Source organism: Elephas maximus, chromosome 4, assembly GCF_024166365.1.
Source record: "Elephas maximus indicus isolate mEleMax1 chromosome 4, mEleMax1 primary haplotype, whole genome shotgun sequence".
In the NCBI taxonomy this organism is placed as follows: Eukaryota; Metazoa; Chordata; class Mammalia; order Proboscidea; family Elephantidae; genus Elephas; species Elephas maximus.
Genome location: NC_064822.1, coordinates 185,705,415 through 185,732,820, shown reverse-complemented (window position 1 = coordinate 185,732,820; position 27,406 = coordinate 185,705,415). Strand labels below are relative to the sequence as shown.

The 27,406-nt window shown below is 53.3% G+C and overlaps 2 protein-coding genes across 3 annotated transcripts; one reads left to right on the top strand and one right to left on the bottom strand.

The window, feature by feature from the left end:
* Window positions 1-390: 390 nt before the first annotated feature.
* On the top strand, window positions 391-11,353 carry PMM1 (phosphomannomutase 1). Its single transcript, XM_049884499.1, has 8 exons — window positions 391-516; window positions 4,401-4,518; window positions 5,862-5,938; window positions 6,135-6,226; window positions 6,434-6,533; window positions 9,053-9,128; window positions 10,043-10,158; window positions 10,541-11,353. Exons 1-8 carry the CDS (start codon window positions 430-432, stop codon window positions 10,661-10,663), a joined length of 789 nt encoding a protein of 262 aa, XP_049740456.1. The 5' UTR covers window positions 391-429; the 3' UTR covers window positions 10,664-11,353.
* CSDC2 (cold shock domain containing C2) lies at window positions 11,293-27,316 on the bottom strand. Of its 2 annotated transcripts, XM_049884501.1 has the most exons (4): window positions 27,152-27,316; window positions 14,581-14,879; window positions 13,747-13,869; window positions 11,293-13,224 (listed from the first exon to the last, which is right to left on the bottom strand). In XM_049884501.1, the coding sequence occupies exons 2-4, from the start codon at window positions 14,754-14,756 to the stop codon at window positions 13,062-13,064; spliced, it is 462 nt and encodes a 153-aa protein (XP_049740458.1). In that variant the 5' UTR covers window positions 14,757-14,879; window positions 27,152-27,316; the 3' UTR covers window positions 11,293-13,061. The 2 variants fall into 2 exon arrangements, with proteins under 2 accessions (XP_049740458.1, XP_049740457.1); XM_049884500.1 differs by lacking the exon at window positions 27,152-27,316 and having other exon boundaries at window positions 13,158-13,462; window positions 14,581-14,840.
* Between the last annotated feature and the right edge of the window lie 90 nt (window positions 27,317-27,406).

Below are 27,406 nucleotides of genomic sequence, written 5' to 3'. Positions count from 1 at the left end.
CCTCGCCCCACCCTCGCCCCGCCTGGCCCTGCAGTGAGGTCCGTAGGCTCTGGCCCAGTCCGACCCCTTCTCGGCCTGATGCAATCAAATCATCCCGCCGGGCCCAGCTCTGGCCCCGCCCCTCTCTTCCCGCCCTGTCCAAGTCCAGATCCCGCCTCCGCCTGGAGCGAACCAATCCGACCGAAACCGCCAGGCTCCACCTCGCCCTTCGCCACGCCCCTTCGCCTCCAGGGGCAGAGTCTTTATTCCCAGTCGGCTCAGACCCCTCCCCTGCCCCGCCCGGCCAAGCCCTAGCCCACCGAGACCACGCCCTGGCCACGCCCCCTCACCCATTGGCCCAATCAGACCCAGCCTCCCCCCCCTTCCACCTACTGTCGGTGCTGGGGCGGCCGCAACCCACGACTCCGCCCGGCGCGCGGAGCTGCAGCCATGGCCGTCACCGCCGAGGGCGCCCGCAGGAAGGAGCGCGTCCTCTGCCTGTTTGACGTGGACGGGACGCTTACGCCGGCTCGCCAGGTAGGGTCCCAACACATGCCGAATGTGGTGGCCTGCAGCGGCGTGACCCCGGACACCCCTGAATCGAATGTGAGATGCAGCGGTACCCGGGCCCTGACACTCTGGTGCCACCCGCCGCGAGTGATGGGGACCCAGCCCCCCGCGCCTCAGCCCGCCTGAGCGTCAGCGCCCACTTTCTGCCCCGGAGCGGCGGGGCTGGGTCTGGGTCTGCAGGGAGGCGGCTGCGAGGGGTGACCGGACTCCCCTTGCTCCGAGAGGCTTCCACGCGCCGAGGCCTGGCCCCGGGGCGCTCCCGCTTCCCCAGCGGTGGCACCCACCCCGTTTCAGTCTTAGGACACACTAGTAACCTGAAGCTGACATCCTAACCCGGGGTTCCAGGCAGGGCTGGGCGCGCACCCAAGCGTCAGAGTCGCCATCTGGTGGGGGCCTCGGAGCCATTCCACCCCGAGCTTTGCAGGCCTGGGCCGGGGGCTAGTTTCCCAAGGCCCTTCCCCACTTTATCCCCACACCTAGTAAGGCGGGAGGGACGGCTCTTGCGGGTCTGGGATGAGTTCATGGGCTCTGCCCACTGGAGGCCAGACGCCCAGGCCCAGTCTGGTCTCAGTGCCGGCACTGAAGCGCACACAGGGTGGGAGTCAAGAGTGCCGTCTTCCTTCTAAAGGCATCTCACCCTGTTGACCCTCCAACCTCCGCTCCATGCCCAGTTTTTCTCCCTTTGGATCTCATCCTGGATGAGCCCCCCCCCCCAGACCCACCCTCGCCACCTAGACCATGGCCTCCTCCACCGTACACCTTGTGGGTATTCGACTCAGTCTGGGGGCCACAGGACCCACCGAGGGTGCTCCTCTGGAGGCAGGAGCTGGAGATGATGGGTTATTTATCCTCTTAGCCTGAGTGCCCCACCCCCACCTCAACTGATTCCCGCCCCCGCCACCCCCGGCTCGGGGAGGAATCAGGCCGCGCCCTCTAGCAGCTCCCTGGGGCCTGGAAAGGATGGTGGCGAAGGTAGACTGAGGGCTGCAGGGCCTAGGCACAGTCCCACTACCCTCCCCTCCTCCATCCCTTTGCTCTACTGACACAACAGTCTGAATGAGAAGGGCCTGTTACTAAGTCCCTGGTGGGGCCCAGTGCTTAGGGCTTTGGAAAAGTTAATTTTTAATTATACAAGTATTCATGAACACATTCTCCTTGTAAAGAGAGAAAACATAACAGAGAAAGCTTAAGTCCCCTCTGACAATGCCACAATCCCAGGCCCAGCCCTCTCCCCAGCAGAAATGGTTGTGTGGTGTGGCCTCTCGCTAGATCTTAACCTGGATCTCTTTTTGCCCAGGGGAAATATTAAGCATTGTGTGTGATACACTTTCTTTTTTTTTCCGTAAGTAGTATCATACTGTGTGTGCCTTCCTGCAACTTGCTTTTGACAATTAACTGCAGGTTTTGGACTCTCCCACTTTGGAAGGATGTTGTATGCCTTCGAGTCCATTCTGACTCATTGTGGCCTTATACCAAAACGAACAAACAAGCCCATTGCTGTCAAGTTGACTCCAACTCATAGCCACCCTATAGGACAGAGTAGAACTGCCCCATAGGGTTTCCAAGGAGTGGCTGGTGGATTCAAACTGCTGGCCTTTTGATTAGCAGTCAGACTCAATCACTGCGCCGCCAGGGCTCCTTATATAAAAAAAAACAGTAAAACTGCCCTGTAGTGTTTTCTAGACTGAAATCTTTACAGGAACAAGTCACCAGATCTTTTCTTTCCCTAAGCAGCTGGTGGGTTCGAACTACCAACCTTTAAGCAGCCAAGCGCTTAACCATTGTACCACCAGGCTCCTTGTTGGAAGGATCCAAATCCAACTCATTGCCATCAAGTCAATTCCGAGTCACTTGACCCTATAGGACATAGTAGAACTGCCCCATAGGGTTTCCAAGGCCATAATCTTTATGGCAGGGAGCCCTGGTGGTGCAGTGGTTTGGTGGTTGGAAACCACCAGTGGCTCTGCGAGAGAAAGATGTGGCAGCCTGCTTCCAAAAAGACTTACAGCCTTGGAAACCCTATAGAGCAGTTCTACTCTGTCTCACGGGATTGCTGTGAGTTGTAATCAGCTCAACGGCAGTGGGTTAACCTTTGCGGAAAGGAGCCTTGGTGATGCGTTCTGTGACTCCTCAATATAGCCTTTCAGGGTAGGTATGTACTGTTTTCCAGTTGTCTTAGTTTTCTAGTACTTCTGTAACAGAAAATACCACAAATTGGTGGCTTTAAAGGAGAGACATTTATTTTCTCACGGTTTAGAAGGTTAGAAGTCCGAATTCAAGGCATCAACTGAAGAGGAAGGCTCCCTCTCTGTTGGCTCTGGGGGAGAATCTTTGACTCAACTTCTGTAGCCCTAGCGTTCCTTTGTTCCTTGTCACTATCCAGTGACATCTATCTTTCCCCATTTGTGCTTGCTTCTCTTTGTGTCTCATCTGCCTTGTATACAGGCAGTCCCCAGATTATGAACGAGTTCCGTTCCTAAATCTACCTTTAAATCACATTTGTGTATAAATCGCCACAGTTAGATATGGTTGGTGTCTAACACCAGTTAGTCAAATGTTTGTCTAAGTATATAGTACATTTTTTTTATATAGTACATAGTATACCTTTTTATGCATCAAAAATGTTAAACAAATACTTCCATATACACTAAGACATCTTTAACATAATAATACAGTAATAATGTTTTGATGTGTGTTGCAAAGAAGCGACTGATTGTTAATTATGAACCATTGTATGGACTTTGAATTGTTAATATCATAGGCTTTATGGAGGCTGGGGGCTGGGAGTTGGTTTGCTTGTATCAAAAGTCATTAGGTTTAAGGCACACTCTACACCCATATGGCCTCATTAGCACAACAAAGAAAAACGTGTGTTCCTAAATGGGAGTATATCTGCATGTATAGAGGGTTTTTTTTTTATATAGAGGTTAGAGCTCCAGTACGAATTTTGGGGAGACACAATGTAATCCATAACACCAATTGACAAGCATTTAAGTCGTTTGCAGTTTTTCACAATTATAAACCATACCCTGGCGAACTTCCTTATACACCTGGGCAAGAGAAGTGGGAATTCTGGATGACAGGGCATGTACGCTTTAAATTTTAATCGATTGTGCCAAATTACCTCCCCAAATGGCTGTGCCAATGTACTCTCTCACCAGCGGCCTTTGAGAGTTCCTGTTCCCCCCTCCCCATCTGTGTGTAGTCTAGAGATGGTCAGCTGCTTTATTTTTTTCATATCTGAATGTTTGAAAAAATGGATTACAACTCATTAGTTTACATTTCCCTGATGGGGCATCTTTTCACATGATTACTCGCCAGTGGGAGTCCCTGGCTGGTGCTAACCTTTTAAAAAAAAAAAAAACCTTTTAGGAGGTTCAAATTCACCCAGAGGCGCCTCGGAAGAAAGGCATGGTGATCTACTTCTGAAAATTCAACCTTGAAAACCCAGAGGAGCACAGTTCTGCTCTGACACACATGAGTCTGAGTCGGCTGTGCTAGATTTTGATTTACTCAACTGTTAATTGCTTGTTCATTTCTAACCACTTTGGTTGGGTACATTATCTCCTTTAATCCTAACTGTGACCCCTCCTTCAGGTGGTTCCTATGCTATGATCCCCATTTTATAGATGGGAAAACTGAGGCCCGGAAAGGCTAAGCCATTTGCTCAAGGTCATCTGCTAGTGAGAGTCTGGAGCCAGTGTTTGAGTCCAAATGCATCCAGTTCTGAGGTCTGGGCTCTAACACTTGCACTGCCTGAAGTCCAGGGGTACGTGGGCTCCCCGGATTCTGAGGACCAAGGAGGCCCTAGACGTGCTGACGGCTGGAATCTTGTGTCCCCCAAACCCCAGAAAATTGACCCAGAGGTGGCTGCCTTCCTGCAGAAGCTGCGCAGTCGGGTACAGATTGGCGTGGTGGGCGGCTCTGACTACTCCAAGATCGCCGAGCAGCTGGGCGAGGGGGATGAAGGTAGGAGCGGGCCAGAGCCGCTGGGGAGTTCGGGAGATCGCTGGACCAACGTGCCTTCAAAGACCCAGTACTGTTTCTGTGGGGTAGAGGGAGTGGGGAGGGGTCAGTCTCCCTCATTCAACAAACATTGAATGAGCACCTCCCCTGTGCCACGCACAGTGCTAGGCCCTGGCGGAACAGCAGGGAACAAAGCAGGCAACCTCCTGCCCTTGTGCAGTCTCCATTCTCAGCGCTTTTCTTGTGCGTAGTACGGCCCCCATCTCTTCTCTGCTGAGTTTTGATTTCCTTATCTTTAAAATGGGGGGTAATTAGTAATGGCTACCACTTACTGAAAAACGACCGTGTGTTGACTTGCTTTCATTTAACCCTCTCGCCATGTGTCGGGATGGACATGGTTATCCCCTTTAACAGAGGGGAATTCTGAAGTCACCCAGGAAGTGGTTTGGACCCCAGAGCTCCTGGTCTCATCTCAGTGGAGGCTAGTGCCTTCAGTTCCTCAAACCAGAAACTTCCTTGAGCTTCCCTTTTTCTCTGCAAACCTCATTCATTCTACCAGCAAGTCCAAAATGATATCCCTATCTGTCCATCTCCATCTCCACCACCGCTCCATAGTCCAGGTGATCACCTTCCACCCACACCACTCCTGGCTGTGTCCCCTGCGGCCCCTCCTGCCCACTCTAGCTACTTGCTACAGCCAGAGCTGAAAACGCTGGCCCCACCTTGCAGCCAGGCCTGAGAATGCAGTGTGATGGAAGCCCTTGACAGAGGAGCTGTGGGGGCACAAAGTGGGAAATGGCGCTCTCTGCTGGGAAGATCGGGAAAGCTTCCAGAGGAGGGAACTGGATTTTGGAGGATGAGTGGAGGGGAGGCCCTGGGGAGGGCACTCCAGGCAGAAGGACATGCATGAGCCAAGGCCAGGAGGTGTGACTGGCTTATGTGGGAGAAAACAAAGCTGCAGAGGGAGAGAAGGCTGGGGAGGCAGGTCAGGATGGAGCAGATGGGCTTTGAATGCCAAGCCGGGGAGTGCGAGCTTCATCTGTCCTCTTTACTGGGCCCTGGGGTACTACTTGGATGGCATAAAAGGTTAAGAACTTGACTACTAACTGGAAGGTTGGTGGTTCTGCCCCACCCAGGGACACCTTGGAAGAAAGGCCTGGCAATCTACTTCTGAAAGGTCACAGCCAAAAAAAACCTTATGGAGCAGTTCTACTCTGTATGCATGGGGTCACCATGAGTCAGAATCGACTCAATGGCAACTGGTCTGGGTTTTTTTTTGTCTGGGGGTACCAGTCGGACCTGGTCTCACTCTTTTTCCTTCTCCCCTGGCTTCTTTGGCCCTGAAGTCATTGAGAAGTTTGACTATGTGTTTGCTGAGAACGGGACAGTGCAGTATAAACACGGACGGCTGCTCTCCAAGCAGGTCAGTGCCTGCACTGAGAGCCCCAGGGCCTAGCAGGGACACCCCACCTTTCCCCAGGGGGGGAAGGCCATGGATGCCCTCTGTCCTGGGCATGCTGCTTCCCTTGCTAGTGCTGTCCTGCGCCTGGGGAGGGGGCGCCATGTCATCCCGGGGGTCAGGCAGCCAGGCCCCACTCGGAGCCTGTGTTTCTTGCCAGACCATCCAGAACCACCTGGGAGAGGAGCTGCTGCAGGACTTGATCAACTTCTGCCTCAGTTACATGGCCCTGCTCAGACTGCCCAAGAAGCGGTGAGCCCCTGGCAGCCTGACCCACCCCTCCTTGGAGTCCTGGGGCCTGAGGGAGGAGAGGGCTGGGTCCCTGGCTTATTGGCAGGCAGATTTCTGTCCCCTTGAAGTCCAGGGACGTGGTGGTCCAAGATGGGGCTGGATTTGACTTCAGGGTCGTTCTCGTTCTCTCTGGCTCCGTACCACTCCTCCCACCCCTACCACCACCAGCGGAACCTTCATTGAGTTCCGGAACGGTATGCTGAACGTCTCCCCCATCGGTCGGAGCTGCACGCTGGAGGAGCGGATCGAGTTCTCCGAGCTGGACAAGGTGCCACCCCCGTGCAGCCTTAGGCCTGTAGGACCTCAGTCACTCTCTGAGCCTTTATTTGCCCATCTGTGAAATGGGTCCGTGTCATGGGTGATCTGATTCAAACACCCTCTCATGTTCTACATCATTTACTTTTTTGATCTTGATTATTATCTGTCTCTTGTCCACTCCCCTCCCAGATCATAAGCTTCATAAGGGCGGGCACTGGTGGTTTGTTCCCTGTTGGGTCCTCTGTGGAGCCCTGGCGGTGCAGTGGTTAAGAAGAGATCAACTGCTAACCAAAAGCTCGGCGGTTCGAATCCACCAGCTACTCCTTGGAAAACCTATGGGGCAGTTCTACTCTGTCCTATAAGGTTGCTATGAGTCGGAATCGACTTGATGACAATGGGCTTGGTTTGGTTTTTTTGGACCCCTCTGTGCCCAGCACAGCCCCTGGCACATAGTAAGTACTTTGTACTCAAGAAATATTTTTTGAATAAATGAAAAGGTGGTATGTTCTCTATTTTACGAATGAGGAAATGAAGGCTCAGAGGGAAAGTGACTTGCCTAGGGTCACCCGCCACCCTCTGATGCTTCCCTGAAGGTGGGTGGGATTCGTAGCCATGCTTCCCAGCTCACTGGTCCCCACCCCCAGCCCACCCTGTGCTCCGAGGAGACTTTTCCCATTGGAGTAGATGAGCTTGGCATTGGCAGAAAGCCCCCTCCTCCCCACACGCACATTGAGAGGTGGTCCTTCTCAGGCCAGCCAGGTTTCCAAACCCAGCTCCACCTCCTACTTCCTGAGTGACCTGGGACAAGTGGCTTCAGCACTGTGTGCCTCTGTTTTCTCATCTGTGCAATGGAGATAATGTAGTTCCCATCTCAAAGGGCTATTGTGAGGACTGGGTGAGGGCAAGTGTCCAAGAAGCCTGCACAGGGCAGGCGTGGCACGTGCTATGGCTTCCCACAGCCCCCAGCACCTTCACTTGTCTTCTCAGCTCTTGTTTACCCACTTCTTGTATTGGAGGGGGAGTGAACGTTCTAGATATCCTCCTGTGTGTCCTAGACCAGCCAGATAACTTATCAGTGCTTGACTCTTCCTTCAGTCCTTCAGAGCTCTGAGGGAGGGGTGAGTAGCCTCTTCCCTAGATCAGGACAGAGGCCAGAGGGTAAGTGACCAGCTTGAGGTCACAGTCCTGGACCTACCAAAGCCAGACGAGGCACTTGGGCTGTCCAGTGACCAGGGAGGTACAGTCACCTTGGGCCACATGGAAATATTTATTCAGAGCTTGGGCCACTCTTGCTGTAACTCTGGGCCCACAGAGCAGCCTCTGGCGGAGGCTCTGGCCTCCCTGGGGGCCTACCCTTCTCCTGGGAATGTAAGGCCAAAGCAGGTGGGGGGCTCACCTCCCTCACCTGGGCTCTTCCCTGAGAGGGAAACAGGCAGGGTCGTTCCTGTCTTTTAGCCCAGGAAACAGCCTCACTGAGGCCAGGCGGCTTTCATGGCCACCCAGCCAGAAGCACAGCAGCCAGGCCTGGCACCAGGCAGCCTGGCTTGATATCTCAGTCTGGATCACTTCTCCAGGTTCACGCCACTAGCCACCACCTGCCTCTGTCTGCTCCAGTCCTACCCAGCTCCCACCAAAATGCAGGACTAGTCACTCCACTGCCTGGTGCTGAAACCCTCAGGCTCCTGGTCCCCAGAATGCCTCCAAACCCATCCCCCAGCCTGGCCTCAGGCCCCCCACGAGCCAAATGTCCTCTGGAGCTCTCTGCTGCTTTGACCATACAGGGTCCCTGCCTCCCAGGCCTCTGCTGACCATTTCTGTACTGAGTGAGCCGCTGGCCCTGTGGCCCTCCCCTCCTGCCCCCCATCAGCATACCAGGCAAGATGCCCGGGCAGAGCTGGGTCCCAAGTTGGCTGCTCCAGCAGTGCCAGGCCCAGAGGGAGCCTTAGCGTAGTGGGTGGAATCCCCTTACTCCACGTTTGCAGATGTGCTGCAGTGTTCCCAGGTCCTGCTTAGGGCAGTAAGGGAGGTGCCACTGAATCCCCAAGCCCAGGCCCTGGCACACGGGCCATGCTCAGCAAATGCATTTTGCCACATGCTTGGTGCTGTGGATGTCCCCGGCATCCGCACTGCCGCTGTTCACAGGTCTTCCATGCTCTTAGCTCCTCAAACATTCATTTCTGGTGTCTGAGCCACGGTTTGCTGGGTGGATACAGCAGAGCTGACAGGGCTGAACCCTGCCCTGAGATGGACACTGACTTGGGACTCGGGTAGTCCCATGCCCTGGACCTCTGTCCTGTGCCTGTACTCCAAGGCCTCCTTCAGGATAGCCTGTCCACTGCCACATTGGCCCTGGCTCTGCCACTACAGCTGTGTGACTTTGAATGAGGTGCATCCCCTCTTGGAGCCTCAGTTTCCTCATCTGTAAAGTGGGCATCATGGTATCCATCTGGAAGACTCCGTGAACTCACACGAGTTGAGTGCCTGGCACAGGGCCCTCTGAGCTTCAGTCCAGTTCCTTCCCACCCGCAGAAGGAGAAGATCCGGGAGAAGTTTGTGGAAGCCCTGAAAACAGAGTTTGCTGGCAAAGGGCTGAGGTTCTCACGAGGTACGTCCACTCACAGACGGTCTGAGAACCCTGGCATAGGAGCCCGCCCAGGGCCACCCTCCTCCTACTGCCCACCCCTCCTACGCCAGGCTGCAGCCCCTCCTACCCCTCAAGGCAGCTGGGAGCCCAAAGCAGGCTGGGACTCAGTATGTTATCTGCCCACTCTTCCCCCACCTTGGTAAACGCCCCACCATCCACCCAGCAGCTCAGGCCAACATCCCAAGTCCGCCCCTGAGTTCTCCCTTCCCTTCCCAAGTCCAGTCTCCTAGTGAGTCCCAGGGCTGTGTCCAGAGTGTCTGGGGTCTGATCACTGTGTGCTTCTCATGAGCTCCAGCTGACACCAACACAGCTGGTCTCCCCGCTGCTGCCTCCCCTATAGCTCATTCGCCCATGGTCAGAGAGCTCCTCACAGAGAAACAGATTACGTTGTACCCCTTCTCCAAACCCTCAGAGGCCCCTTCTGGACCCTAGGGTCTGCATGGTCTCATCCCTGCCTGTCTCCCCACCTCTTCTGTTCCCTGGATGCTCCATCCACTGCCTTGGGGAGTCTGTTCACTGTTCCCGAGCCTGGAACTCCATTCCCAACCATTCCTGCAGCTGGCTCGGGTCTTAGCTCAGTGTCACCTCCTCAGAGAGGTCTTCCCTGGCCCTGTTGGCTGGGTGGACTGCCTCCCCGCAAAAGAATCGCCTGATCTTTCCTTCTAGCACTTACAGGGGGATCTTGTCTGTCATATGTTCTCCCACCTGGGTCGTAACTTCCATGAGGGCGAGGGTCCCACGTCTGTCCTGTCCCCTGTGCCTGGCATGAAGTGAGCACTCAGGGCTGTTGAGTGAATGAAAGAACAAGGGCCTTGCCCAGGTCACCCCTCCAACCACCCCTCTGCCAGCCTCATCTGCCCCCCCGCCCCCCCCAGGAGGCATGATCAGCTTTGATGTGTTCCCTGAGGGCTGGGACAAGCGCTACTGCCTGGACAGCCTGGACCAGGACAGCTTCGACACCATCCACTTCTTCGGGAACGAGACCACCCCTGTGAGTGTGGCCCAACCCAGCCCCCCACCCTCAAATCATCCGAGGTCAAGGCTAGGACACAGGGTGACAGAACAGTTCTCCTGGGAGGCTCACAGCGAATAGCCGGAGCTCATCAGCCCTGTTACACAGACTGGAAGGCTGGGGTCCAGGGAAGGCTGGACATTGCCCTGTGTTACACAGGGTGTCACCCAGTGAGTCACAGCAGCCTGGTGAAAGCAAGGCAGCGGGCTTCCTGGTGGTTCTGAGGGAGTGGGGAGGAAGGCGCAGCCCTCAGGAGCCAACATGAAGAGGGACCCCACATCAGGGTGGCTGTTGGGCCCCAACCTTTGGCGCCTCCTCAGGCTCCCCCCGCTCCATGCCTTCTTGTCCTTCCTCTGTACAGGGTGGGAATGACTTTGAGATCTTTGCCGACCCCCGGACCGTTGGGCACAGCGTGGTCTCCCCACAGGACACAGTGCAGCGGTGCCGTGAGATTTTCTTCCCAGAGACAGCCCACGAGGCGTGACCGGGACTGCACCTGCCCCTCATGACTTCAGAGCCCTCAGCCCAGCCCGAAGAAAAACGCTGGCCCTGGTGTGGGGGTGACAGGGCCCCTCCTGCCTGCTGCAAGGGCCGCCAGACCGGGACAGGCCAGGGTCTGTGTGCACAGTGTCCCCAGCTGGTCAGCTCCTGGGGGGACTGCCTCCTACCCTCCCAGGGTCTATCTAGCCTTGCCCAGGACAGAGTGTCCCTGTCCTCAGCCCCGAAGGCCCAGGCCACAGCTGCTGCTTGTCCTTCTGAACAGAACAGGTTTCCGTCTGTGCTGGAAGGAGGGTGTGTGTGAGTGTGGGTACGAGATAGAGTGCCCTGCCTGCCCACCCCATGGGTGCAGCGCAGTGGGGATGGTGCACGTTTTAGAGAACTTTATGTCACAAATATTAAAGTTCCGGGAACAAGGTACGGTGCCAGGACTGTCTGAGTGGATAATGGGCCCCATACACGGATGTGTACGGCCATGACTTTACCGATGAGGAAACAGGCACAGAGAACAGGGACTTACCTAGACCACCCAGGAAGCCAGAGCCTCCATAGAGTTCTCGTGAACTCCCCCAGCCCCTTCCCCAGGGGCCCAGACAGGCAGCAGGAGGTCAGGGTGAGCCACAGTTGAGGATTTATTGCCAGTATTAGGAAGGATGAGGGAGCCTGGATGGCTAGGGGGGTCTCGGGAGGGTCTCTGACTGCACGCTGTTGAGGGGTGGGGAGGAAAGCTGCTGCCCCTTGGCCACCCCCATAGCCCCAGTATGAGATGCCACCACATCAGAAAAAGGAGGCCTGCTCCTAGGAGGGATGCCTTGGGCAGCACCAGGAGTTAACCTGCACCAGTATGGCGTCCAGCCTTGCCCATGGTAGCCCCAGCTCAGAGTAGGGTGTCAGGCAGGCTGAGCCTTTCCCAGTTTTGGGGGGCTGGGCAGCACATCTCAGCAGCTCTTGGCCTGTGGCCTGTGTTCTGGAGTAGAGGCAGAGGTGGGGTGCAGGTACCCTAGCTGATCTCTACCCTGGGGGTCTATCTCTACCCCAGGGTCTTGGGGCACCTGTGGAGCTGGAGATCCTCCTAGACAGTCAGACTTCCTCATCTTGGGCACCCGAGCCCCCAGTTTTCCTCACAGGCTGGGTCTCCTAGGCTCACCATCCTTGGCAGGCCTTCCCCTGAACTCGTGACCCCATTTCTTACCCTTCTTAGGATATGCTCCCTGGAGCGAAGAATGGGTTTGCGGGGGTGCAAATGGATAATGTGCTCAGCTGCTAAGAAAACGCTGGAGGTTAAGTTCACTCAGGTGCCTCAGAAGGAAGGCCTGGAGATTAGCCACTGAAAACACTATGGAGCACAGTTCTACTCTGACGCACGTGGGGTCGCCGTGGTCCAGTCAACTCCAAGGCAACTGGTTGGGGGGACAGTACGGGGTGGAGGCAGTGTTGCTCCTTCCTGGCCTTCCAAGCAGGCCACCCCCCGGCCCCAGAGTGAGTGCACACACACATCTTGGCCCAGAGGAACTCCAGCCAGAGGACCGCCACACAGATAGGGGCCAGCGGTCTCCCTGTAGTGGCCCTGCCTGAGGGGATGGTTGTCCAGCATTGTGGCCTCAACAGCGGGTGTGGTGAGGCCCATGGCCAAGCATCAGTGGGGCTTGTGAGTTGGGCAGTGGGGTGGCTCCATCCAAGCTGCAGGAGATGGGCCCCCAGCCCTCTGCAGACCTCACTTTGGGGTTCATAGAGCCACTGCCAGGCCAAAGAGCAGGTGCCAACAAAATGGGAACCTGGAAACCCCTTTACACCCTCAAGCCCTTCTTTCCTGCCTCTCTAGTGCACGGGGTAGAGGAGAGTGTGAGAAGGCGGGCCTAGGCAGCAGCGTTTTACCCTCCACCAGAGGCTGATAAGCTCCCCCAAAGTGCTCACCAACCTGGCTTCCGAGGGGAAGAATGTAGACCACAGGGAGACTCCAGGCCAGGGTAGGAATGGGAGCAGCACAACAGAGCGTGCCCCCAGGCCAGGGTCTAGGGCAGAGTGGGGCAAGGGGATAGGCAGGGGTCCTGCTTGTTCCTCCCGAGCCTCAGCTCAGGCCTGACGTGGGCTCTCAGAGGCTCAGTGGACAAGGAGGGCGAGGGTCCTATGTGTACACGCAGGGGTGAGGAAGGGACAGTGGACGAGCAGAGGCAGGCCTGGTGATCTTCCCCCAGTCCAGTGCCTGGCCAGCTCACAGTCATGGGTCATGGGGGTGGGTGGAGGCACACGCTCACAGCCACAAGCACAGACAGACAGACGTGCATACTGGGGCTGCTCAGTGCAGTGGGGTCGCGGGGCTGGCTGCTGCCTGTCCACCCTGCGTGGCTCCCACTGCCTGGACAGCTGGCATCCGAGCCACCAGCCTAGGAGCCCACCACCTGCCCGGACCACGTCTCGTGGGGCGTGTGGGGGGCCAGCTGGGTGAGCACCACCTCCACAGCCTGGAACTTCTGGTTCTTGGGTGGGATGGGGCACATCTTGTAGGTCACCTCATCACCTTCCACCGGCACGTACTCCCCCTCGATGCTGGTGGGAGGGAGAGGGGGTCAGCTCAGCAGCAGCACCTACTCCCTAGTTGTTCCCTGTGGCCTGCCCTGGCTGCTCAGAGCCTCAGTTCTCTAATCTGTGAAATGGGAGTCAAACAGTACCTGCTTTTCTGTGGTGTTTGGGTCTCTGACGCTTGGAGCTCAGCTGAGTCCCCCAGGTCATCCCTGGTGCTACGGGTGAGGCCAGTCCTAGACCCAGGCGTGAGGTTTTTTCCAGGCTGAAAGGCCCAGGGACTGGCTCAGCCCTCTTAGGCCCCATGGAGTAGGTACCCAGGGCAGAGTCCATGATTCCCAAGCTTCTGGGGTCTGAGTGCCCCCTTCCTACCTGGCCTAACCCACCTTCTTCCCATGCGCCGCCCCCAGCCCCTACTGAGAGGAGGAGAAATGCTAGGAGCACAGACCTCAGCCAGCGAGGGAAAAGGCCTAGGAAGGCATTTTTTTGGTGGGGGAGGGCACCCTGGGACAGGGGCCCAGCCAAGGATGGGGAGGTAAGGGGACTCACTCAGACACGTGCACGAAGATGTCCTCTGACCCGTTCTCAGGGGTGATGAAGCCGTGGCCCTGTGAGCGCGAGAACTGCTTACAGACGCCCTTGAACACGGGGCCAGCCGAGGCGCGGGCTGTCCTGGGGATAGGGTAGGGGGCTTGGAGCTGTGGTCTGGGGACCCACCTCCCTGGAACCCCATAGCCCTCCTAGGCTCTGCCTGCTGAGCCCACCTTGGGGCTGCTGGGACACTTGAAACCACACACAATTACTACGCACTCAGTCCTCACATCATCCCCATTCAACAGATAAGGAAACTGAGGCCCACTGGCTCTCAGGGTCACACAGCAAATGGGTCACCTGGCTCTTGGCCACTGTCGTCTCTGTACAGCACCCTCCCCTACCAAGGTTGTTCAGGTTTAAATGGATTTCTGTTGTAAGATCTCTGAGAGAAGGATGTCCAACCTAAACTTGATTACCTCCCCAAATGGGGAAGCTCACTACTTCACGAAGCAGCCATATTCTGCTCACTCATCATTTCATCTGATACATCATCTTGCCACAACTCAGGCTGGGTCCTCACCTCTAACCCTGCTGATGGTGATGGATGATGGGCAAATTCCACCTGGATTGCGAGCAGCTGCTGGGCTGAGCTTTGTCTTATTCATCACTAGAACCCCAATCAAGAGCCTAACAAATCTTTGTGGAATAAGTGAATGAACAAATGAATACTTGCAGTTCCTGGAACTGCACAGATAGCTCTCTGTCCTTGGGTGGGACCTGAGTTCCTCGCAGGGGCTCGGACGATGGGGTGGGCAGGATCCCTGTCCTGGGCAAGGGGTAGGTACTCACGCTGAATATGTCCTGGTCCGTTTGGTGGGCAGAGGGCTGGGCAGGTCCCGAGGTGGGATGCCACCCCGCTCCCAGACCCTGCTGCCCTCTCGATGGAAGGGGAAGGTGGGCCAGACTGGTGACTTGGGGGAGTGGAGTGGGGGCACGACTGGGGGCGACGTGGGCTCCGATGTCATGGTGGGGTCAGCAGGAGAGCCTGGAGGGCTCCCGGGCACAGGGGCCGGCGGAGGGCTTGGATGTCCTTGCGGGCAGGGCCCGGCCTGGCCCTGCTCGGCAGCCTCACTAGCCACGGGCTCCGTCTGGAGGGGGAGAGAGAGGCACAGGTGAGTGTGGTCTGGGCTGGCGGACTCCTGGCCCCTCTCAGGGACTCAGTTTCCTCACTGGAAAGACAAAAGGGTTTTATGACCTCTAAGTCCTTCCAGTTCAATTCCGTAGTCAGGGGGGGCCTGGCCAATGGAATCAGTGGGGTGGCTAGAGGATGGTCTGAAATATGGTTTAGCACAAATGTTAGCTGTTTCAAATCCAACAGACCTGGGTTCGAATCTCAGCTTTGTCACCTGTAACTTGACCTCAAGGAAGCCACTCAACAGCTTCAACACGGTGGGTAAGTGTGCAGTGGGCTCCAGACAGCCTAGGTTCAAATCCTGGCTTCTCTACCTACTAGCTATGTAGTCTTGGTCAACACTCTCAGCCTTCACCTTACCTTCCTGCTCTGTAAAATGGGCATAGTGCTGGTTCCTATAGAGAAGTTACTGTGAGGATTAAATGACTTTCCACATGAATAGGACAGGGCCTGCCCCACAGTGAGCTCTTGGGATGTCTTTCTTAGCCCGGTTTCCTCATCTCTATAATTGTCGTTAGGTGCTGTACAGTCAGTTCCGACTCATTGCGACCCTGTGCACATCAGAACGAAACACTGCCTGGTCCTGTGCCATCCTCACAATCGCTGCTATGCTTGAGCCCGTTGTTGCAACCATTGCGTCAATCCATCTTGTTGAGGGTCTTGCTCTTTTTCGCTGACCCTCTATTTTATCGACCATGATGACTTTCTCCAGGGGCTGATCCCGTCTGATAGTATGTACAAAGTATGCGAGATGTAGCCTCACCATTCTTGCTTTTAAGGAGCATCCTGGCTTCACTTCTTCCAAGACAGACCTGTTCATTCCTTTGGCAGTCTGTGGTATATTCAATATTCTTCGTCAGCACCGCGACTCAAAGGCCTCAATTCTTCGGTCTTCATTATTCATTGTCCAGCTTTCACGTGCACATGAGGCAATTGAAAATACCTTGGCTTGGGTCAGGTGCACCTTAGTCTTCAAGGTGACATCTTTGCTTTTCAACACTTTAAAGAGGTCTTTCGAAGCAGATTTGTTCAATGCAATTTGTCTTTTGATTCCTTGACTGCTGCTTCCATGGGTGTTGATTGTGGATCCAAGTAAAATGAAATTCTTGACACCTCAATCTTTTCTCCATTTGTCATGATGTTGCTTATTGGTCCAGTTATGAGGATTTTTGTTTGCTTTATGTTGAGGCGTAATCCATACAGAAGGTTGTGATCTTTGATCTTCATCAGTGAGTGCTTGAAGTGCTCTTCACTTTCAGCAAGCAAGGTTGTGTCAACTGCATAATGCAGGTTGTTAATGAGTCTTCCTCCAATCCTGATGCCCTGTTCTTCATATAGTCCAGCTTCTTGGATTATTTGCTTGGCATACAGATTGAACGGAAACTCTGGTGGCGTAGTGGTTAAGTGCTAGAGCTTCTAACCAAAAGGTCAGCAGTTCAAGTCCAACAGGCACTCCCTGGGAACTCTATTCGGCAGTTCTACTCTTTCCTATAGGGTCACTATGAGTTGGAATCGACTCAACCACAACAGGTTTGGTTTTTTGGTTTATACAGATTGAATAGGTATGGTGAAAGGATACAACCCTGATGCACACTTTTCCTGATTAGGTTGATAATATCTACCAAGCAAGGTTGCTGAGGGTCAGATGATTTAGTGTGTGTGCCAACACCGGGCATCTAGTAGATCCTCAACGAATTGCTATTATCAATGTTAATTAATAGAAACCCCTGCCTGGAGTTCTCAGTGCTTGGATGACCTTAAGAAAATTCACCTGATATGTCCCCCTAGTGAAGAAAAGAATATAGTTCCCCAACCCCTGCCTCCCTCCCTCCCACCCTCTAGGGGACTGGCAAGTCTTAAACCCTAAGAGATGCTGCTGTGGTGCCCTAGGGAGAACAGCTCCCCTGCCAGGCCAGGCTGTCCATTGAGCCTGGACAGGCGGCCCACCACACTGAGGCCAGGAAGTAGCCCTGGACCACAAGCTCCACTCCAGCTCTGCCACTTACTAGCTGCTGATCTTGATAAAGGAGCCCTGGTGGCTTAGTGGTTAAGAGCTTGGCTGCTAAGCGAAAGGTCGGAGGTTCGAACCCACCGGCGGCTCCGTGGGAGAAAGATGTGGCAGTCTGCTTCCTTAAAGATTAAAGCCTTGGAAATCCTACTGGGCAGTTTTACTCTGTTCTACAGGGTTACTGTGAGTCAGAATCTACTCCATGGCAATATGTGGGACCTTGGATAGCTCTTCCATTGGCCTCTGTTTCCTCATCAGCAAAATGGTCCTGACAGGCCACGAGGTGCTCCCTCACAGCTTAGCTGAGCCTGGGGATCTGAAGAGGCTCCGTAGTCCTCAGTTGCTGAATGGTGGGGTGACAGGTTTCCACCTCCCACTCCCACTCCTCCACTCCCATACCCAAGGACCCTGAGCTGCCCGGGGCCTGCTGGAGCTTTAAGCTGGAGCTTCCAGGGAAGGGCTTAAGGCTCCTTAGGATCCAGAGCCCAGGGATCTCCAAATCGTCACCATTGGGGCTGGAAGTGCCCAGGGGTCACCATCTTACCCCCTTCTGATCACATCAGGCCTCTGCTCCAGATGACACAGCAGTGGGACACGTTGGGGCTGAGTGTGAGCCCAGCAGGAGTCAATACAGGCCCTTCCTGGCCTAACACCCCCAGACTGCCAGCAACGCTCACAGCCCCAGGGCCTGGCCACCCTCAAAAGAGCAAGAGTCGTTCCTCATAGCCCCTCAGCCCTCCAAGGTGGTGTGGGGCTTTTCTCTCTGAGTCACCCTAGGTGGCAGAAATGGGCCATATGTGGCATTTTTGTCCCCATTTTAGAGAGAAGAAAACTGAAACCCCGGTACTCGAATGTTCATAGCAGCATTATTCACAACAAACCAAAAGGGGAAACAACCCAGCGTTCCTCAGTTGATGAATGGATAAACAAGTTGTGGCCCAGCCAGACAATGGAATGTTACTTGGCCATACAGAGGAAAGAAGTACTCATTCCTGCTACAACTTGGTTGAACCTTGAAAACACCATGCTCGGTGAAAGAAGCCGATCACAAAAGATCATGCATTGTATGATTCCATTACAGGAAGTGTCCCAAAAGGCAAATCCATAGAGATAGAAAGTAGATTAGTGGTTGCCAGGGGCTGGGGGCAGGGGAGAATAGGGGTGACTGCTAATGGGCATGGGGTTTGTTTTCAGGCTGAGGAAAAAGTTCTAAAATTGATTGTGGTTGCACAACTCTGAATATACTAAAAACCAATGCATTTTACACTTTAAGTGGGTGAATTGTATGAAAGCGAATTATATCCCAATAAAGCTGTTCCCCACCACGTGTCTGTCAGTTTGTCGTACTGTGGTGTCTTGTGTGTTGCTGTGATGCTGGAAGCTTTGCCACCGGTATTTCAAATACCAGCAGGGTCACCCTTAGTGGACAGGTTTCAGCTGAGCTTCCAGACTAAGAGACTAGGAAGAAGGACCTGGCAGTCTACTTCTGAAAAAAAAATGGTTAGTGAAAACCTTATGAATAGCTGCAGCACATTGATATAGCGCTGGAAGATAAGCCTTTCAGGTTGGAAGGAACTCAAAAGATGACTGGGGAAGAACTGCCTCCTCAAAGTAGAGTCGACCTTTATGACATGGATGGAATCAAGTTTTGGGATCTTCGTTTGCTGATGTGGCATGAAGAAACAGCTGTAAACATCCATTGATAATAGGAATGTGGAATGTATGAAGTACAAATCTAGGAAAATTAGAAGTCTTCAGCAATGAAATGGAACACTTAATGATAGATATTCTAGACATTAGTGAGCTGAAATGGACTGGTATTGGCCATTTTGAATTAGAAAATCATTTGATCTGCTATGCCAGGAATGAAAAATTGAAAAGGAATGGCGTTGCAGTCATCGTCAAAAAGAACACTTCAAGATCTATTCTGAAGTACAAGGCTGTCAGTGAAAGGATACTATCCAATGCCTACAAGGAAGACCAGTTAATACGACTATTATTCAGATTCGCGCACCAACCATTAAGGCCATAGATGAAGAAACTGAAGATTTTTTCCAACTTCTGCAGTCTGAAATTGATCAAATATGCAATCAGATGCATTGATAATTTTTGGTGATTGGAATGCGAAAGTTGGAAACAAAGAAGAAGGCTTGGTAGTTGGAAAATATGGCCTTGGTGATACATAGAAATGACGCCGGAGATTGCATGATAGAATTTTGCAAAACCGATGACTTATTCATTGCAAATACCTTTTTTCACCAACGTGAACAGCAGCTATACACATGGACCTCACCAGATGGAATACACAGGAATCAAATCGACAACGTCTATGGAAAGAGACAATGGAAAAACTCAATGTCATCAGTCAGAACAAGGCCAGGGGCCGACTGTGAAACAGTCCATCAGTTGCTCACATGCAAGCTGAAATTGAAGAAAATTAGAACAAGTCCACGAGAGCTAAAGTATGACCTTGAGTACATCCCACCTGAATTTAGAGACCATCTCAAGAAAAGATTTGATGCATTGAGCACTAATGACCAAAGACCAGACAGGCTGTGGAATGACATCAAGGACATAACACGTGAAGAAAGCAAGAGGCCGTTAAAAAGACAGGAAAGAAAGAAAAGACCAAAATGGATATCAGAAGAGACTCTGAAAGTTGCTCTCGAACGTAGAGTAGCTAAAGGGAAAGGAAGAAATGATGAAGTAAAAGAGCTGAACAGAAGACTTCAAAGGGCAGTTCGAGGAGACAAAGTATTGTAATGAAATGTGCAAAGACTTGGAGACAGAAAAACCAAATGGAAGAACACGCTCAGGATTTCTCAAGCTGAAAGAACTGAAGAAAAAATTCAAGCCTCGAGTTTCAATATTGAAGGATTCTATGGGGAAAATACTAAATGACGCAGGAAGCATCAAAAGAAGATGGAAGGAATACACAGAGTCAAGGTACCAAAAAGAATTAGTTGACGTTCAACCATTTCAGAAGATAGCATATGGTCAAGAACCGATGGTACTGAAGGAAGAGGTTCAAGCTGCACTGAAGGCCTTGGTGAAAAACAAGGCACCAGGAATACATGGAATACCTATTAAGATATTTCAACAAACAAATGTAGCACTGGAAATGCTCACTCATCTATGCCAAGAAATATGGAAGATGGCTACCTGGCCAACAGACTGGAAGAGATCCACATTTGTGCCCATTCCAAAGAAAGAAGATCCAACAGAATGTGGAAATTATCGAGCAATATCATTAATATCATGTATAAGCAAAATGTTGCTGAAGATCATTCAAAAATGGTTGCAGCAGTACATTGGTAGGGAACTGCCAGAAATTCAGGCCGGTTTCAGAAGAGGAAGTGGAATGGGGGATATCGTTGCTGATGTCAGATGGATCCTGGCTGAAAGCAGAGAATACCAGAAGGATGTTTACCTGTGTTTTATTGATTATGCAAAGGCATTCAACTGTGTGGATCATAACAAATTACGGATAACGTTGTGAAGAATGGGAATTCCAGAACACTTAATCGCGCTCATGAGGAACCTGCATTTAGACCAAGTGGCAGTCATTTGAACAGAACAAGGGCTACTGTGTGGTTTAAAGTCAGGAAAGGTATGCAACGGGGTTGTATCATTTCACCATACTTAGTATGCTGAACAAATAAGCTGAGAAGCTGGACTATATGAAGAGGACCACGACATCAGGATTGGAGGAAGACTCATTAACAACCTGTGTTATGGCAATGACCCAACCTTGCTTGCTGAAAGTGAGGAGACTGGAAGCACTTACTGATGAAAATCAAAGACCACAGCCTTCAGTATGGATTACACCTCAACATAAAGAAAATCCTCACAACTGGACCAATGAGCAACATCATGTTAAACAGAGAAAACATTGAAGTTGTCAAGGATTTCATTTCACTTGGATTCACAATCAAAACACATACAGAATCAGCATTCGAGAAATCAAAAGATGCATTGCATTGGGCAAATCTGCTGCAAAAGACCTCTTTAAAGTGTTAAAAAAAAAAAAAAAAAACAAAGATGTCACTTTAAGGGCTAAAGTGTTCCTGACCCAGACCATGATGTTTTCAATCAGCTCATATGCATAAGAAAGCTGGACAAGGAATGAGGAAGACCGGAAGAAGAATTTACACATTTGAGTTGTGGTGTTGGTGAAGAATATTGAATGTACCATGGACTGCCAGAAGAACAAACAAATCTGTCTTGGAAGAACTACAGCCAGAATGCTCCTTAGAAGCAAGGATGGCACATACTTTGGACATGTTATCAGGAGGGATCAATTTCTGGAGAAGGACATCATGTTTGGTAAAGTAGAGGGTCAGCGAAAAAGAGAAAGACCCTCAATGAGATGGACTGACACAGTGGCTGCAACAATGGGTTCAAACACAGCAACAATTGTGAGGATGGTGCAGGACCCAGCAGTGTTTTGTTCTGTTGTACATAGGGTTGCTATGAGTTGGAATTGACTTGACAGCACCGAACAACAACAACAAAGCTGTTACAAAAATATTAATAATAATAAGAGGAAGAGCAGCAAAGTAACTCAAGATGACAGCCAGGGAAGCAGGGCCAGGCCTCCCCAGTGCTCCTGGGTGTGTCTGCATACCCACCTGGGCCAGGGGTACCAGGAGGAGTGGCAACTCTGGCTCTGGCTCCCCTCTCTGATCTCTCCAATGTGAAGTCTTCCGGGCTTTATTGTTCTAGGCCGTGACAGTCGGTGCTGTGAGGTCATAGGCCGAGGGGGGGAGGCAGCCTCCAGCAGTCACCAGGGAGACACAGCTGAGCTGGAGCCTGCACAGGCCAGCCAGGCCTCCCACCCCAAGGCTAAGTGACGGGCTCCCAGGCCTCATGCATGCGGCAGGCAGCGGGAAAGATACACTGATTTATCCAGGGTTAAAAAAATTTTTTTTTTTTTAAGGACCCTGGGTGACAGAATCAGTTTGCTATCAGCTGCTAACCTAAAGGTTGGCAGTTCGAACTCACCCAGAGGTGCCATGGAAGACAGGCCTGGTGATCTGCTTCCATAAGGACCACAGCCAAGAAAACTCTATGGAACAAATCTACTCCGTGTCACACGGGGTCGCCATGAGTCGGAATCAACTGGATGGCAAGGGGTTTGGTTTTGTTCTGATTTTAGGGTTGAGGGCAGCCTGCCCTTCCCTTCTCCTCCCCAGAATGGCTCTAGGAGAGACCGGGAGCAGCAGGCCACAGAAGGAAGGAATTACAGCTACAGCGGTAGGCACTGGTCTCTCCCCACCCCACAGAAGAGCTCCTCCACTGGACTGAGGCTGCAGGCTGCCTCGGCCTCCCTGGGGAGAAGGCAGTCGGTGGAGCAGGCCAGCAAGCAAGGCTCTGGGATCTCCCTCAGCCCCCACCTGGCCTTGGTTTCCTCATCTGGGAAATGGTGGTTCCCAGAGTCCTGCCTGCAAAGACCGTTTGAGGATGAAATGAGATGCAGTGTGGGAAACATTGAGCAGGAGCTTGGCAGGCTGCCCTTCCCAGACAGGGCTGCTGAGCTGGACGTTGGGGGAGAGGGCGTGGAGGGAGGGGAGAGCCAACTGAGCAGGGCCAAGCCCACCCATTCACTCTCATCCTCCCTGCCCTTCACCTCATGGCCCCAGAGCTTCTCCTTTTGTATAATTCTTGCAACAGTCCTTTAAGCCCAGTGATATTATTCTGGTTGTGGAAATACATCCAGAATGTCCCTTAGAAGCAAAGATGGTGAGATTTTGACTTGTTTACTTTGGACATGTCATCAGAAAAGACCAATCACTAGAAAAATACATTGTTTGTTAAAGTAGAGGGTCCGTGTAAATGAGAAAAACCCTCAATGAGATGGATTGACACGGTAGCCACAATAGTGGACCTGAACATACCAATGATCATGAAGATGGCACAGGACTGGGGAGTGTTTTGTTCCGTTATTCAAAAAGTTGTCATGAGTTAGAGTAAGCTTGACAGCAACTAGCAATAATAGCATTTTTATCCTGATTGTGCAGACAAGGAAGCGAAGGCTTAGAGAGGTTAAGTCAATCACTCAAAGCCACACGCAGCAGTCAGTGTCAGAGCCAGGACTTGAGCCAGGTCCATTCAACTCCAGAGACCAGGGTTCGGAAGACCAGGCCCTGCATTGCCACTGACTTGCTGTGTGTCCATGGGCATAGCCTTTCCCTGTCCGGGTCCTAGACTTGGAGATGTTGCATGAAGCCCAGCAGCATGGGAGACCAGGTAAAGTGACCAAGGGGGTGCAGGGCAGGCCTTCAGTTCAGCCCCTCTCTCCAGAACGTTGCTGTGGGAAGGGGCAAGTCAGGTGGAGGGAGGGTTTTCTCAGCTTTTGTTACCTGAATACCATGCCCTGCGCAAAAGTCTTTACGGCGATTCTTTTCCATCTTCCAACTCTCCAATTGCTCTGAGATGTTGAAATTACAATTGTTTCCATTTTACAGATAAGGAAGCTGAGGCTCAGAGAAGTTAAGTGACTTTCAAAAGGGTCACATGCAGGTAAGTGGTGGAGCCCAGATTTGTCTAATAACAAAAACCAGAGCTCCTCTCATGAGCATAAATTCTGCTCCAGGTTCAACCAAGCCAAGACCAAGTTTTCCCAAAGAACTTTCCCTGAGAAACATGAACTTGCCCAAGGGCAGAGAACAGATACGTTTGTGGAACATTTGTTTCAGCTCATAAAAATCTAAAGCCCAGCCCTCTGAGGGGTTTGTGTGTCTGTCTGGAGGCATCTCCTGCCCAGAATAATGCCCCTCAGGACCAGCAGTAGGGTGAGAAGGCAGCTCAGGACCCAGACTGCCCAGGTTTGACTCCCGGCTCCACTGAGCCTCAGTTTCCTCATTTGTCAAATAAGGTAAATTGTAGCACCCTTTCCCAGGTTGTGGGAGGCATCAAGGAGCTGTGTCACTGGTCTTCCTGTGAATGGGCGTCTCCCAGGCCACGAGTGTGACTCTGGCCTTCCCAGCCAAGCCCATATTCATTTCCCTGCAGGCAGGCCAAACCCAGCTGACTCAGTGATTCTGCAGAGGAAGGGGCCAGCGGAGGTAAACACAAAACGAGGCCAGGGTGCAGCATCATGGCGCCAAGGGGCTTCTGGCAGTGACTCAGTCCTGTCAGCAGGTGACAATCACTACATCGCTAGGGCTCTGCTCCAATTCCTAGCTCCCCCAAAAAGAGTAGGGCAAAAAATGGCTGCCATGGTCCTCTTTTAATCATGGGAGTTTCTCTCCGCCTGGGCAGGTTGAGGGAACGAAAGCCCTGAGGCCGTGGCAAGGCTGCCCCTGGGCCCAGCCCCCCTCTGTGCTATGTGACCTGGGGCAATCACCTGCGCCTTTCTGCCCCTCACCTTTCTTCTCAGCTACACAGATAGTCACTGGCTCTGCCCGCCCAACCTCCTTGAGGTTGTCAGAAATACCCACATGACTGAAATATACTGGGTGTCAGGCTGACAAACACGAGAGAGGCTCAACCCTGCCCTCAGAAGGCCTGGTCCAGAGGGAGAAACAGACTCACACAGCGTGGGAGGTCCATCTAGTGAGTATTAACCACATACCAGGCTGGGTGCCAAGCCCTTTGCCCCATTTCCTTAATTAGTACTCAAAACAGCCCTACCCAATAATTATCATTAGCATTCCCACTCTTCAGAAGAGTAAACTGAGGCTCAGAGTGGTGACAAGACTTGCTGAGGTCACACAGCCAGTCAGGTGCAGCTGACTCCTGAACCCCTGCCTTTCCCATTCTGAAGCCTGGAAATATTTGGGGAGGAGTGTGGTGCAGAAAGATCTTGGGTGGGAGGCGAGGAGGCAAGACGGGCAATTCCCCAGAAGCTCCTGTCCCCCACCCCAGAAGGAAGCGCAGGGGTGTGGAAGAACTGGGGAGTCAAGACTCGGGGTTCTATTTCTGGTTTTGCGCTGACTCAGACCATGACCTTGGGTGAGTCACTCACCAACTCTGCTAAGCTTCACAACTCCCCCTATAAAACACCCCAGCCCCAAGCCCCCATTATAGGGGAGCAGAAACAGGAAGGGGGGGAGGAATGAGTGCAGTTACTTAAAAATAAGAAGGACAGGGAATGTGGGTGACTATGGGAGGACTTCCTGAGCATCCTGGTCTTGTCCTCGGTGGGCCCCAGGAGGTGAGGGAACAGCCTGGGGACCACTGTCCAGAACCTGGTTCACCCTCCCCCAGCCTCCCAGACACTCCTTAAAATATCTCAGTGCCAAGCTGCTCTTGCAGCTGGAGGTGACCTAATTAAGTCTGGTTCCTTCCCCTCCCACAGTGTGTGTGGGGGGGGGGTCCCCTCCCACAGTGTGTGTGTGTGTGTGTGTGTGTATGTGTGTGTGTGTGATGGGGGGTGCCCCAGCCAGTACGCAGACTTAATTATTGAGGAGACCCTCTAACCCTCTTCCTTGTCACAGGCCCAGGCTGCCCTGGGGGCTGCTGTGATTAAGGTCTTTGGTTTCTTTGACGATGTGGGCAGAGATGTCCACAGAGATGTCAGGTTTGTACCCTGGCTCCACGTCTGCCAGGCTGAGTGACCCTAGGCAAGTCACTTCCCCATTCTGAGTCCCCCTGGGGAGGGGAATGGACCAGCCAGAGTCATATACAGAGTGGCTAAGCCTGAACTAGAAAGCAGGTCCACTTGACCCCAAAGCTCACCAGCTTTCCAGCATGTCATGCCTCACCCTGGTGACCTTTACGTCACTGGCTTTGGGGGCAGGGGAAGAGCCCCCCTATGTGTGCCCCTCTATTTCCTGCTCTGCACAAAGGAAGGTCTGAGCCCCAAGCCTCCTCCCAACAAGGCTCTGGCTCCTGGCTGTGCTGGTTGTCAGCCAGGCCCTGAGTGCCCCTGCTGAGTGCCGGCAGTCTGTCCCCTCTCCATACATCTGGGACCTGCACAGCGCCCCCAGGGAGCATCGGGAACATCGAACATCACGCCCCTTCACTCTCCAGCCTGGGAAAGGCCTCTGTAGCCAAAACTGGCCTCCAGCTTCTCCCAGGCCCCTGTGTGGCCAGTTCCCTCTTCCACTGGTCTCTTTTGAGGGGTGAGGGTGGGGTGGGCAGACAGAGCCAGAGGGGCAGAGATGGGAAATAGATGCATTTGGAATAAAGCTTCCAAGAGATGGGAGGGAGGGCGGGGCAAGGCTGAGAGGCAGAAACATCCAGAATTTGGAGAGCCAGAGGCCTCTAGGATGGAGTAGGGTTTGGAGAAACAGCTCCCCATACCCCTAGGAGGCTGAGGACCACCCCTTCCCAGGGAGAGGCCCCCACTGGATGCCATCCAGGTGGGCACGGTGCCAGGCTTACCAAGAGGTTGCCCATACCCCCATCCCGTACTTCCTCCTCCCCTCCCCCAACCCCACCAGCAGCAGTTCAGACTCTGTATTTATTATTGTTCTCGCCCGGCACCCCCTCCCCTCTCCCTGGGAAGAGCCTTCAGGCTGGCAGCTTGGCAGGAACCTGCTGTCTCCCTTGTGGGTCTCTGCCTGGGCTCCCTGGGCCAGGGTCAGGCCACTCTGGAGCTTCCCTGAGCCCCTGCAACCCACCGCAGGGGCAGCCCAGTGACGGCCACCCCAGCTTATCACCCCTAACCTCCTCGGGGCTGCTCCCTGGCAAAGGTGGAGGTCAGAGGAGACCAGCAGGCAGGGAGAGGTGTGGTCTTAGGGGAGGCAAAGGCTCGGTCAGGGGCACCTCCGAGGGGAAATAATAACATGGAGCAACCTCGCCAAGCCAACTAACACAATTGTCCCATCACAGTGGGGAAAAAATAGAGTCGGGATAAGACAGCTGCTCCAGGGCCAACTGTCTGCCTGCCCCAGGCAGTCACTCCCAGCCCCAGGCCCAAATTCCAAGGATGCTCCTGCACCTTCTAGGAGCATGGTAGTTCTCCCATCCCTGTCTCTCCCCTGGTTTCCAGACAGGAGGCTGGGGCTTGGCAGGTGTCTGCTGTTCTCTGCCTCTTAGCCAGACACAGTCCCAGACACACACACACACACACACACAGAGTCTCAGCCTCCCTGGGGACACAGAGGAGGGAGAGAGGGAGGGAGGGAAGGATGGGTAATGTCCCCTCCGTAAGCTGGCAGGGCTGGTCCAGCCCCAGGGGAAGCGCCCACCTTCCCAGCCCTGAGCCGCACCCCCTATGTTGTACCCCCCTCCTTCACCCCTGCCACTGCCTCCCCAGCCCAGCCCCTTACCTCTTCCAGGCAGCTGGGCCGGCACTGGCCTCCTGCACCCACTTCAGCACCCAGCCTCTCTCGGGTGCTGGTTGCTGGCAGCAGGGGGTGGGTCTGAAAGAAGTGCTGTGCGTGTGTGCCTCTGTGTGTGTGTGTATGTCTCTGTGTGTGTGAGCATGCGGCAGCTCGGCCCCTCACTCACTCACACACGCCTTCCTCCTGACGTCAGGGAGAGCAGGAGGGAGGGACTGGGATGGGAATTTGTACTCCTGGCTT